Raw genomic sequence first — 12,509 nt, 5'->3', positions numbered from 1 at the left:
TAAGTCAAAAACAATTCAGCTTTGTTTAATTTTATTAAAACAGGAACACAAATGTACACGATATAAATCCCTGATGTAGCCATGTGTAGAAAGTAAATGTGTTTATATAGTTAAAGGATTAATAATTATGTTATTGCTGTATTCATTTGTTTTAATATAAATAATAAAATATAGATTATTTTCTAACATTAATACACACAAGTGTACTGTACACCATGTTTACATCTCTTTTATCATAACACTAGCACCATCATGTGGTCAAAATAATATCACACACACACACACACACTCTAAAATCTATTAGAGTATAGTGATACTAGTTTAAAATCTAACAAAAACACTGTATATGAGCTGATTAAGTATTATAAAGCACTTCACTTTGCATTATTATCTGTAACACCACAGTACTGTCGAATTCTGCATTCTGATTGGTCAGAAGGCGCCAAATCATTTTCTTTAACAGCAGTTCTGAGAGTGGCGCAGGTTTATAATTATTAACACACTATTGTCGGAGATGTTTGTGTAACGTGTGGAAGGAGTCTCCAGTGTCGGTGCTTCGAGGTCTGGATCAGGAGTTTAAAGTATGATTTCTTCACACCGCACGTTGTAGTTAAGGAAGCTGATTAATCTTCCTGGAAGGTTGCTGATGTCTTTGAGCCTTTTCCTTCCTGCTAACTGTCGGATTCTGACTCTGCACAGCTGCATCAGACTCGGAGGAAGCGCTGAAGAGGAAGAGAAATAAAATAAGGTGGTTAATTGTTCTGGGGAATCTGTACAGTGTTGGGAATCACGTCCTACTAGAATTACAGTTAGTGTATTGTGTAGTACGTCACTTGTTTGATGGAGTGAAGAGAGTTTGATTAAAATCTCACTGCAGTGTTAATAAAAATAAATAAATAAATAAATAAATACTGTTAACATGGCCATAATGTGTCATTTAAAAAAAAAAGAATTCAGAAATAAAACCCTTTAAAACTTTAATTGAGAACCAAAATATGATTTCAATAATGAGTCAGATGTTTGATTTGTTGAATTATGGTAATTAAAAAATAATAAATAAATAAGTGTTAAAAAAAACACAACAACTGTCTAAGCAAGCAAACAGGATAATATAGGAATTATGAGTCATGCAACACACCAGACAGTTGCACCGTACACAGGAAATCATTCCAACAGGCAAAGAGAAAATTGATGCTATAAGGCATCAATTAAAAATAACTCTGGAGGTCATGAAGGGAATTGTCGATTATGAATGTGTTGGGAGTGACAATGTCACATGTGTGAATACACAACCATGATAAACTGCAGTGCTGTAAAGTTCAAGCATTATAATGCTGTAAGGTTTGTTTTCCATTCAGATTAAATTGCAATGCATTCAAATCTAAACACTTCTTTTATCTTTCATCTTTACTATAATTTACTAATCTTACTTTACAACTCAAGGAGCCAAATAAATATCCGCCCCGAATTGTTAGGGTATCAAACAAGGGTGAGTCAAAAATTATCAGCACTCTGTGTGTCTCCCTTTCGCTTCTGCAGGTGTGAACGTGTTACATCAGTCCATCTGTAACTGCAGTGCAAGCAACAGCGGACACTTCAGTTTTTTTGTGTGGGAGCGATACTCTACAGAAGGTTAAAGTTTATTAACAAGAATCATTACTGGTGATGAGAGTCTGAGAGTAAACGGCAGAGTCTGGAACAGAAACTTCCTTAATCACCGGCGAGAAAAAAGTTCAAAAGTCGACCATCAGCTGGAAAATTCATCAATGCTAACTGTTCTCCCGGGCCGGAAGTATTGGAACATCATCAGGAAAAAAACGTTCAACAATCGTTGCTCAGTGAGACGCTTATTGAAGAGCTGAAGACTGAACTTCTGATTAAACACAGAGGACTGATATCCGAGGGCGTCGTGATCTCACGTGACGATGCACGTCCACACTCTTCTGTCCACACTGTCGACGCTCTGAGGTGTTAAAGCGTCCTCTCTATAGTCCTGATCTCACTCCATCAGACTCTCACCTGTGTGGTCTCCTGAAAGCAGAACTACGAAGACGAAGGTTCACTTCCGATGAAGACGTGAGGACAGCAGTGGATCCTTGGCTCACAGCTCAGCCAAAAAACATTTATATTGAGGGAAAACGAAAGCTTAACGACAGATGGACAAAGTGTATTGAAAAGCAAAGAGGTTATGTCGAAAAAATTATGTATCTGTCTTTTCTAAAAAAAAATTAAAAGAAATTGTACAGCCATAATGCAAATAATTTTTGACTCACCCTCATGGTTTTAGATGCGTGCTAGATTTTTGGAGGGAAACGGACAGTTTGCTCCGGGATCAGGTTTGAGAGGCAAGAGTCACCAAAATGATCCATTTGATACGACTCTCACATACAGCCTCCTTTCTAATTCCACATGTACATGAGCATTTAAAAAAGCTTTAGTTCTTACTCATTTGACCTTTGGTCCACACACTATAGGTGTCAAGGTCATACTGTATATAGAAGGCAGAAAGCAAGCTAGCATAACACACACACCATCACAGACGTTATCTTTTTAAGTCTTCATCCAGATTTGTAGTTCAGATACTCTGAGATGAAGACAAGAACCATCTGGCTACTTGAAGTCGCTCCATCCAGGGAGTTAATACTCATGTTCTCTACTGTATATCTGTGGGTTAGTGTACAGAACAAACTCTATACAGTGATGTTAGTTTCTGATTTGTAGTTCAGCAAATTTGACTTTTAAAGTTAATTACAGTAATACCAATGTGAATTTTCGGGGGATGCTAACTTTTGCACCATGCCGTGCATTAATTTGGACATACGAACTTGATCTGTCTTTGATATGCATCCAGGAACCATCGCCCTCCAGGAGTTTACTGAGTCTGGAACACAGTGTTACATGCGTGACGTAATCCAGGAGCAGGTTAACGACGGGTCCTGTGCAGTGACGCACCGGCCAAGCTGAGATCATCTCACAGAACTGCGTGAGAAAAACAGAAAAAACATCTAGAAATTAACCACAATTTTTACGGTTCAATTATATTTCCATGTCATTAATACCTGCAGACATGGACGTGTTTCCATCTCGCTCCTGGTGTAGGTGGGATGTTCCTCAGCTCCATATTCACACTGAAAACACGCTTCTGCGTCACAGCCGTGGTCCATCAGACACTTCATCATGGTAATGTTCCTCACGCTGAGCATCACGCAGGCCGGGAACGTGCTGGGGTGTGTAGGGAGGCTAGCGTTTACGTTAGCTCCGTGCTCCAGCAGTAAGCTCACCATGCGTACGTGACCCTGCCTCACAGCCAGCAGCAGGACGTTGAACGGGTCCAGGTTCGGATCAGCGCCGGCGTCCAGAAGCATACAGGCAGCCTCGACGTTCCTGTTCTCTACTGCAAAGTAGAGAGCTGAAACACGACGGTCTTCATACATGCGGGAACGGTCCGGAGCCAGCAGGAAGTTGACGTCAAAGCCGGAGTGGATCAGGAGCTCCAGAGCTCCGTCCTCATTGCTCTCGGCTGAGAGATGAACCGGGCTGATGCCACTGCGCTGGATTTCAGTCACGCTCGTGATCAGGATCAGTTTGGAGATGATTCTGAGCAGCAAGATAAAGGCGATTCAACCTTACTCAATAAGAGGTAATATTTAAGTTTTTTTTTTTGGTGTTTTTATTATTATTAAATATACAACTTTTCTTTCCACTAAACTGTTAATGAACTAAAAATAAATATCATGACTGTAAACAGTGGTTCAGTCATTTTAAATAATTTAGATATTGATCATGTTCCCCAAATACAAGGAACAAACTTGAGCAAATAAAAATATTTTGAACATAAATCAAATCTATTTAGCATCCATCCATCCATCCATCCATCCATCCATCCAAACGTCCATCCATCCATCCATCCATCCAAACGTCCATCCATCCATCCATCCATCCATCCATCCATCCATCCATCCATCCAAACGTCCATCCATCCATCCAAACGTCCATCCATCCATCCATCCATCCATCCATCCATCCATCCAAACGTCCATTCATCCATCCATCCATCCATCCATCCAAACGTCCATCCATCCATCCATCCATCCATCCAAACATCCATCCATCCATCCATCCATCCATCCAAACATCCATCCATCCATCCATCCAAACATCCATCCATCCATTCATTTAGGATCCTCTGTTGTCTTAGGGACTGTAGATTGGTGAGGACAATGGTGGTAGGACGTCTGGTCAACATTTACACACTTTGGGAAATTTGGGAACGCCAATTAGCCTAATCTGCATGTCTTTGAAAGGTGAGAGGAACCAGAGTACCCGGAGGAAACCCACCAAGCACAGAGGGAACATGTAAACACTGGAGGTGCAAGGCGACAGTGCTAGCCACTACGCCACCGTGCTGCCATTCCGTATGTATTACAATCAATAAATATGGTGCTGTAAATGCTATGATTACTACATTTTATTTATTTATTACAGTTTTACTTCCAGACTTTTTTATTTAAATTTTTTGATAAACTTAGTAGTACTGAAACACTTTTGTTTGTGGATAATTCTTAAGTACTGTATAGTTTTTAGGAGAAAGCGTCAGGGTCGCCCCCTTGTGGCATGCTACTGTGAGTGCGCCCTCATGGGCTCTTCTGTGTTTGTGTAGTGACTTTGTGTTGAAGGATAGTTGTGTTGATTTTGTGTCTCACTGTCTTGTGTTTCAGGTGTTCTTGCATAGCTCCCTAAAAAGTTATGTTATTTATGTCCTGGGCTGTGTTCCATTCCAGGGTGTACTTTAAAGGAGGCTCCCTACTCCGTGCTCCCTGTGCAGGAAATGTTGCTTTAAAGAGAACTTCCTCAGACAAAAGTCTACTATTCAAAACACCCTGCACCGTCACCAGCACAGGTGTCACTTCCTCCATGCGTTACCATAGTAACATAGACATCTCGGATATCTGTCGCTACCGCTGTGGAAAGTGATGACCCATCGTTCACTTGTTCCCTACATCATTCTTAGTTCCCTTAGAATAGGGTAGTTTCGCTCCATGTGGTTTAAAATCACACTTCATGTGGCTGAACTCCCTGAGCAGTGCAGTGTTCATCGCATACTAACATATTTATTTAGTATTTATTAATACATTGTTATTAAGATGCTGCGATACTGTAATATCACTTATTAAAAATCTTCCTCAGAGCTGAAGTAAAAATCATAATTTTATATCAAATGTAAACAACCGACACTCTTTTATAAAAATGATCCAAAATGTTGATATGATCGTATTTATTTATGTTTGATTGTTATCCTAATTTTTAAATATTTTTTTTTAATAATTAATGATAATAATAAAACGTTTATCAGCCACCATTTCATCAAATAATAAAGTTTTCTATTAAAAAGTTTGAAATAGTGGGTCTAATAAATGAGAACCATCGAGAAGGAACCTGTTTTTTACCCATACATTCACATTCACACCCCATTTCTTTTTTTATAGATAAAGACATTAAAGTAGATTTTTTTTTATTATGACTTTATAAATATAGAATTATTCTGTTATACTAAGAATCAAATTCAGTAATCATAATTCGATCACGGACATGTACGGCTCCTCTGCTGACGTCTCGGCATGTTTGTGTGGTTGTTGTTGGCCCTGATACTGTACCTGTCATTCCCATGTTTTGCTGCTATATGAAGAGGTAAAAGTCCGTCCTTTCCCGGTCTGTTAGCGTCAGCACTTTGAGATAGAAGATACTCCGCTATGTCTGTGTGATCGTTCCTGCAGGCTTCATACAACGGCGTGGCTCCATCTTTTGCCTCGCTGTTTACATCAGCTCCTGCACAAGCACAAAACAGGGTTCTGTTATCACTCTGAAAATGATTCATTTCCATTCATAATGCATTATAATCATTCCATCCATCTAGGAGCCTCTGTAGTCCAACTAGGGGCCGTGGAGGCCAGTGGTGATTACCATTGTATTTATTTCCATTTTACAACAGTGGTAGGACCTTTGGTCAACAGTCACACACAGTCATTTACACACTGCCGGCAATTAGGGAACGCCGATTAGCCTAATCTGCATGTCTTTGGACTGTGGGAGGAAACCGGAGTACCCGGAGGAAACCCACCAAGCACGGGGAGAACATGCAAACTCCACACACACAAATCAAACCAGAGTGCTAACCACTACGCCACTGTGTAGCAGCAATTCCTCAATGCTGTGGTGGAACCTGTGAGTTTACAAACCCTTTGTGATAAAGAACCTCAGAGGCTCCAGGCATCCGCACTGAGCAGCGAGAAAGAGCGGTGTGACTCCGTAGATGTTGCGAGAGCTGATCTCAGCTCCATGCTCCACTAAAACCTTACAGATCTCCAGATCGTTCTGCGACACTGACTCATGCAGAGCTGTCCATCCGTCCAAACACTTCTGATTGGCATCTGCTCCATTTTTTACCAGGAGATGCACCATCTGAACATTTCGCGTGGCACACGCTGTGGAGAGGGAATATAATATTAAATTCATTGCTATATGTTATACATTGATATTATGATAATAATATGATAAAATTATTAATATTATATTAACATATCATACAATTTTTTATCTGATGTGTGTAGACATCAAATCCAAATGCTGTAAAATATGGACAATAATTGTTGAATAAAGTAATTAAAGTCATAACCTTCATAAAGAGGTGTCTCCTTGGTTATGGTGGGAATTCCAGGATCTGCTCCTATTTCCAAAAGATACTCCACGCAAGGTAAATGCCCCCGGGACACAGCGAGAATGACAGGAGTCTGGTGTGTAGAGGTTCGGGAGTTAATCATCTCAGGGACAGCTGCTGAAGAAAATACAGCATGAGAAGAGAAGGCGTTGCTAGTGGAGGCTTCATGCTGACCACATCCAGACAGGATGCGCTGATAGGCTGATGAAGTTTTATTTGACTTCCTGGAAAAAAATGTCTGACCCCATTAACGCCTCCTCACCTGAAAGCAGCAGTTTCAGGCACTCTGTCTGGCCGGAATAACTCGCCTCGTGGACTACAGTCCAGCCATTGGAATCCGTCTTCAGGAGCTTCCTTGGTGCTTGTTCACACATCAGAAGGTTTCTCACTGTCTTCACATCTCCGTCCCACACGGCCGACAGCAGCTCATCATCATCCATGTCGATCATAGGTCAGAGGTCACCGTAGGCTTTACTTGATGTAACTTGATGATGTCAGGAAGATGAGATGGAGGCCATTAAGACACACTCCTCTTCCTGATGCTGTTTACATGATCCTGCTAAGATATCATCCAAAAGCTGGAGAGGCTTTTCTGTTCTGCCCTAATAACAATGATAAGACAGTGCAAGAAAATTAGCATGGTCACACACACATTATCAGGGTATCTAAGCCAGTCCACCTCTTGTTCTTGACTGCAACCCCACCCTGGACAAGTACCTCTTGCACCCGCCTCAGGTGATTCTGCCACAGCAGACTATCACACAAGAACAATCTTGGTGGCTGCAGGCAAAGGAGATCACTATGACCATTCTTCCCAACCTCTGACACCCAGTGCTTAATGAGCTTTTACCTGATGAGGAGAAATGGCCAATGATGCTTGGTCTCACCCCCAATTATCTTTGCCAAGGCACATAGGGCCTACCTATCACCAGTAGACATACAGTACCATCCGACCACCTCTCCCAGAAATCAGGTTGATGCACTGCTTCTCATTACACTCTGCTGGCTCCAGCCTGACAAGTTATCTGTTGAGGAGATCACTGAGCATTTGGCCCTGAACATTGTTTCTGCAGGCCTTTTTTGATGGGCCTGCATCATCTGTCAAGCAAATAATTGAGATAATGGGGTGTTCTCCAGCCAACCCAAGTCATCCTGGGCCCATAAGTACGACCTTGTTCTGGTAGACACCACTCAGTACCCAGAGGTTCTCCCACTCTGGAAAGTGATGTTGAGATGGGTTATTCTGCTTTTCAGCTGTATGGGGTCTTCAGAAGACCAGCTGACCAACAATTATCTCTAAACTATTAGTGGAGCGGCACATAGGGCCTACCTTCCACCAGTAGACATACCATCTGACCACCTCTCCCAGAAGCCAGGTTGATGCACTGCTCCTCGTTACACTCTGCTGGCTGCAGCCTGACAGGTTATCTGTTGAGGAGATCACTGAGCATTTGGCCCTGAACAAGTTTCTGCAGGCCTTTTTTTAGGTTTTACTGAGTGTTCTGGAGAACATGAATTCCTGATAACTTTATCACACTCGCTCCTTTGAGTGACAGCTCCATTGCAAGTGTTAAACTGTTAGCTGTGTGCTAGCATCACTTTAGCTAACCAGCTAAAAGGAATCACTGTAGTTTAATACTGTATGTCACAAGAAAGTAGGAGTAGGAGTTGACATGGGATAACATGGATGACGGAGTTCCATCAAATGCAAGGTAACATTAGCATATAAATTAACGTTATTCACCGTAGCATTTTAAGAAAGCTAAAGCTAAGCTAGTTAATTGCAATTCCTAAATGTGTGAATGTTGACCTACTATGGTCTTGAGAATAAATGGTCACTTTTTGGCCTCCACAGTCTCTAGTTGGACTACAGTGCTTGGTGCTTGGTGGGTCTTCTCCGTACTCCACAGTCCAAAAATATGCAGGTTAGGCTAATTGGCATTCCCAAATTGCCTGGAGTATGTGAGTGTGTGTGTGCCCTGCGATGGATTGGCACTCTGTCCAGGGTGTACCCTTCCTTGTGCCCTAAGCCTCCTGGGATGGGCTCCAGGTCCCTGGTCCCTGCGACCCTAAATACAGGATAAAACGGTATAGATGGTGAGTGAGTGAGTGAGTGATCAGTTGTGGTATGTCCTCACCCCTGCACTCCAGGAACATCCTACAAGAGCTGCAGTTTTGGAGTTGCTCTGACCCCATCGTCTAGACATCACAACTTGGTCTTTGTTACAGTTGCTCAGATCCTTAAACCTGTGCATTTTTTCCTGCTTCCAATACATTAAAGCCTTCACTATACCCCACCCACTGACCGGTGTTACTGTAATGAGATCATCAAATGTTATTTACTTTTATCCAAAACATAATGTTGCGCCATTTATTTGAGGACATTTATAAAATAAATGAAACATATAAAAACAATGCAAAACACACACCAGTCACACATGCACATAGAGTTCATTGATACAATTAATTAGTTAAAAACAATAAAGCATGTTTGCTTGCTTAATTTGAATATTTTAAGCAGTTATTTTGAAATATTTATTATTTATTTATTTATTTATTTATTTATTTATTTGAATACATTTATGCATTTCAACAGTGTGTCTTTAATTCCCGAATGAGTAAAGATAAAAAGAAGTATATTAGGGTACTAATTAAAAATACATTTAATGTAACTACATAAATGTATTTGTAGAAATAGTGGATTTTATTTATTTTTTTATTACTTTTATGACCTAAAGGAATGTATAAGTGCTGATTGTGGAACAAAACATTTCCATGAGACCTGTGATCTCATCATTACAATAAATTAAGACATAGATAAAGCATATTGTGTGGTGCAGGGCATGCCGGGAAGAAGTTCCTACCTGTTTCCACGGCACCTGAGGTCCTGAGCTGCAGGTTTGCTGTAAAACACTTGCCTCTGATCTGCCTCTGATCTGCCTCGTCTCGGAGTTTGCCCTTGACCGTGTGCATGATTATGGAATATTTGTCTCAGGGTTTCGGTGACACACAAAATGATGACTCGGTGGTCTTGCCTGTGAGGAGCAGGAAAACAGCCAGGATCCCGAACCCCAGCGTGGTTCATGTTTACACATAACATGGCATCGGCCTCTGCTGACATGTAGAGACGCCTATAAATATCTTCGGCAAGTCTTCACATTCCTGAGACACCCGGCAGACGACAACGACCTGAGCAGTGCTGAACTTTATTTACTAACTACAGTACATATCTGTTAAATTCTCTCTGTACATAATACTGAGATACAGTATATAGAGTCTATATAATATAAATATATAAATATTATTCGATAAAGATTCACTATAATAATTTATTTAGGTTTTATATAGAACCTGGTTATTGCATTCCAATCATTACAAACACAAATAAAATAAGTAAAAAGGAATTAGACTTTATACATTCTTTCTTTACAACTAATCCTGTGGAGGGCATCCAACAAAGTGCACACACACACACACACATACACACACACACACACACATACACACACACACACACACACTAACTATGGGTATTTTGGAAATGCCAGTCAGTCTACCCTGCATGCTTTTGGACTGTCAGAGGAAACTTACTGAGCGCAGGGACAATTCCACACATACATACACGAGTCGGGAATCAAACCCTTGACCCTGAAGGTTCGAGGCTACAGTACTGACCAATACACTGACAATAAAACTGTCATAATAAAAACTAAGTATTATAAATGTCTATGAATATTAAAAATGCCTCGCACCACCATGGTTAGGATTTCGAATCCCATCTCCACTCCAGGTTTTGTAGTGTATTTGTATTTAATTTAAGTTTTGTATTTAATTTAAAGAATCAATCAATCAATCAATCAATCAGTCAATCTACCTACCTACCTATCTGTCTGTCTGTCTGTCTGTCTATCTATCTATTTATCTATCTATCGAGTCATAGTAGTCAACACTGTGCCTTACATCACCAGGACCCGGGTTCAATTCCCGCCTCATTCCCATACTTGGTAGGTTTCTTCCAGGTACTCCGGGTTCCTCCCACAGCCCAAAGATTAAGCTTACTGCCATTTCCAAACTGCCCATAATGTGTGAATGACAATTAGGAATCGAGCTGGCATCCCGTCTCCTTTAGTAACTGAAGAGAAACAAGGGATAACGCTCCAGGTGGGGAGTACTGTATCTGTCGCCTGATGTGTCTATACAGTAAATACAAGGAGGTAGTTTTGTGGTCATGTTAACATGAAATCATTCTGAATGTAACACGTGTTTAGTTGTATACTGCCCTATGTAAATATCATCCGCATGTACAGCGGTGAAAGGTATTTCAACAATCCTGTACTGAGGATGTAAGAACACTGGGTAGAATGGGTGCCAATACATTTTTGCACAGATGGGTGATGGGTGGAGCTTATTACCTGCATGGTGTTCACATTTCAAATAAATTTCCCTAAGAAAAATGTATCTGTTTTATTTTTTTTTTAAATCTGTTTGCAATTTACATTTATAATTTGTAGTTATAATTAAAACCACAATAGTTTAAATGTTTATTAATGGCAAAGCGTACGGTACATACACAAATAAGGAATGTAACTTCCTGTTACCATATATGGTCATATAGTTTCTTATATGGCGTGGGCATCTTACCTTTTTCATTCAAACCTGTACAGACACTGGTGTGGAGGGTGAAGCTTATTATCTACAAGGCACATGAGTGTATCTTATAACATGTTCACATTTCAAATAAATTTCCTTTAGAAAAAATTTAGTATTTTACATTCATCATTTATAGTTATAATTAAAACCACAACACTTAGATTATTGTTTTCAGAATATTTATACTGTAAATGGCCAAGCGAACGGGCACATATAGGAAATGTAGCTACTTCCTGTTACCATATTTGGTCAGGTACTTTCTTGTGACACACCCACACTAGGGCATCTCTCGTTTCACATTTGAAGCGTGGCCTTAAAGACACGCCCACATTTTCTTTAAAGTCAGCAAGACACGCCAACAATAACATAGTGAAAATATAAGAAATTACCATGTGTAGAATGGGTGCCAATACTTTTTAGCGCAGATGAACAGGAGGACTATGTTCAGTAACCGCACAACTGGGGCTTATTGTCTGCAAATAAATTCCCTTAATAGAAATGTATCTTTAAAAAAATACTGTATATACATACGTGCGTGTGTGTGTGTGTGTGATTAATAAAATGAGTGTAATTAAAACCATAAGAGTTTAAATGTTACATTGGGTAGAATGGGTGTTAATACTTTTGTGTGCAGGTGAACAGATGGACTATGTTTTGTAACTGTACATCTGTGTGTAAGACCTGTGTGGTGGGTGGAGCTAATTGTTTGAAAGGTGTTTATATAATAAACAAAAAAAATTTATCTCTTTCTCTATCTATCTATCTATCTATCTATCTATCTATCTATCTATCTATCTATCTATTTAAATAAACCAATTTTTTATATGAATCAATGTTTTATATATATATATATATAAACCATGACCATTATAATGTTATTATAAACTATACAACATATAATTTATAGTTATAATTAAAAACCATAACCGTTTTCAGAATATTTGTTAATGGCAAAGCGTTCATCCACATATAGGGAATGTAGCTACTTCCTGTTACCATATATGGACATGCACTTCCTTATATGGCGTCCCTGATGACACGCCCCCACACTAGGGCATTTCTCGTTTCTCGTTCGAGGCGTGGCCTCAAAGTCACGCCTACATTTCCTTAAAAGTTAGCGAAGACACGCCTTCTCTACGGGGGA

At 40.0% G+C, this 12,509-nt stretch overlaps 1 protein-coding gene across 3 annotated transcripts; it reads right to left on the bottom strand.

The window, feature by feature from the left end:
* Nucleotides 1–74: 74 nt before the first annotated feature.
* LOC128515188 (ankyrin repeat and SOCS box protein 2-like) lies at nucleotides 75–9,667 on the bottom strand. Of its 3 annotated transcripts, none has more exons than XM_053489254.1 (8): nucleotides 9,580–9,667; nucleotides 6,978–7,312; nucleotides 6,674–6,832; nucleotides 6,237–6,482; nucleotides 5,655–5,826; nucleotides 3,060–3,597; nucleotides 2,826–2,979; nucleotides 75–722 (listed from the first exon to the last, which is right to left on the bottom strand). In XM_053489254.1, exons 2-8 carry the CDS (start codon nucleotides 7,162–7,164, stop codon nucleotides 577–579), a joined length of 1,602 nt encoding a protein of 533 aa, XP_053345229.1. In that variant the 5' UTR covers nucleotides 7,165–7,312; nucleotides 9,580–9,667; the 3' UTR covers nucleotides 75–576. The 3 variants fall into 3 exon arrangements, with proteins under 3 accessions (XP_053345229.1, XP_053345231.1, XP_053345230.1); XM_053489256.1 differs by having other exon boundaries at nucleotides 6,674–6,829; XM_053489255.1 differs by having other exon boundaries at nucleotides 6,978–7,307.
* Between the last annotated feature and the right edge of the window lie 2,842 nt (nucleotides 9,668–12,509).

The sequence above is a fragment of the Clarias gariepinus genome, chromosome 27, assembly GCF_024256425.1.
Source record: "Clarias gariepinus isolate MV-2021 ecotype Netherlands chromosome 27, CGAR_prim_01v2, whole genome shotgun sequence".
Lineage (NCBI taxonomy): Eukaryota > Metazoa > Chordata > Actinopteri > Siluriformes > Clariidae > Clarias > Clarias gariepinus.
Note: the sequence above shows the minus strand (reverse complement) of the source record. Positions and strands in the feature narration are given on the sequence as shown.

Bases quoted from the DNA above. Each gene is read 5' to 3' on its own strand.
- LOC128515188 (XM_053489254.1), bottom strand. From the start codon at position 7,164: ATGATCGACATGGATGATGATGAGCTGCTGTCGGCCGTGTGGGACGGA. The intron at 6,483-6,673 runs GTTATGACTTTA...CCCTCTCCACAG, and splicing joins GGAGACACCTCTTTATGAAG to CGTGTGCCACGCGAAATGTT. The intron at 5,827-6,236 runs GTTTGTAAACTC...GTGCTTGTGCAG, and splicing joins GAGGTTCTTTATCACAAAGG to GAGCTGATGTAAACAGCGAG.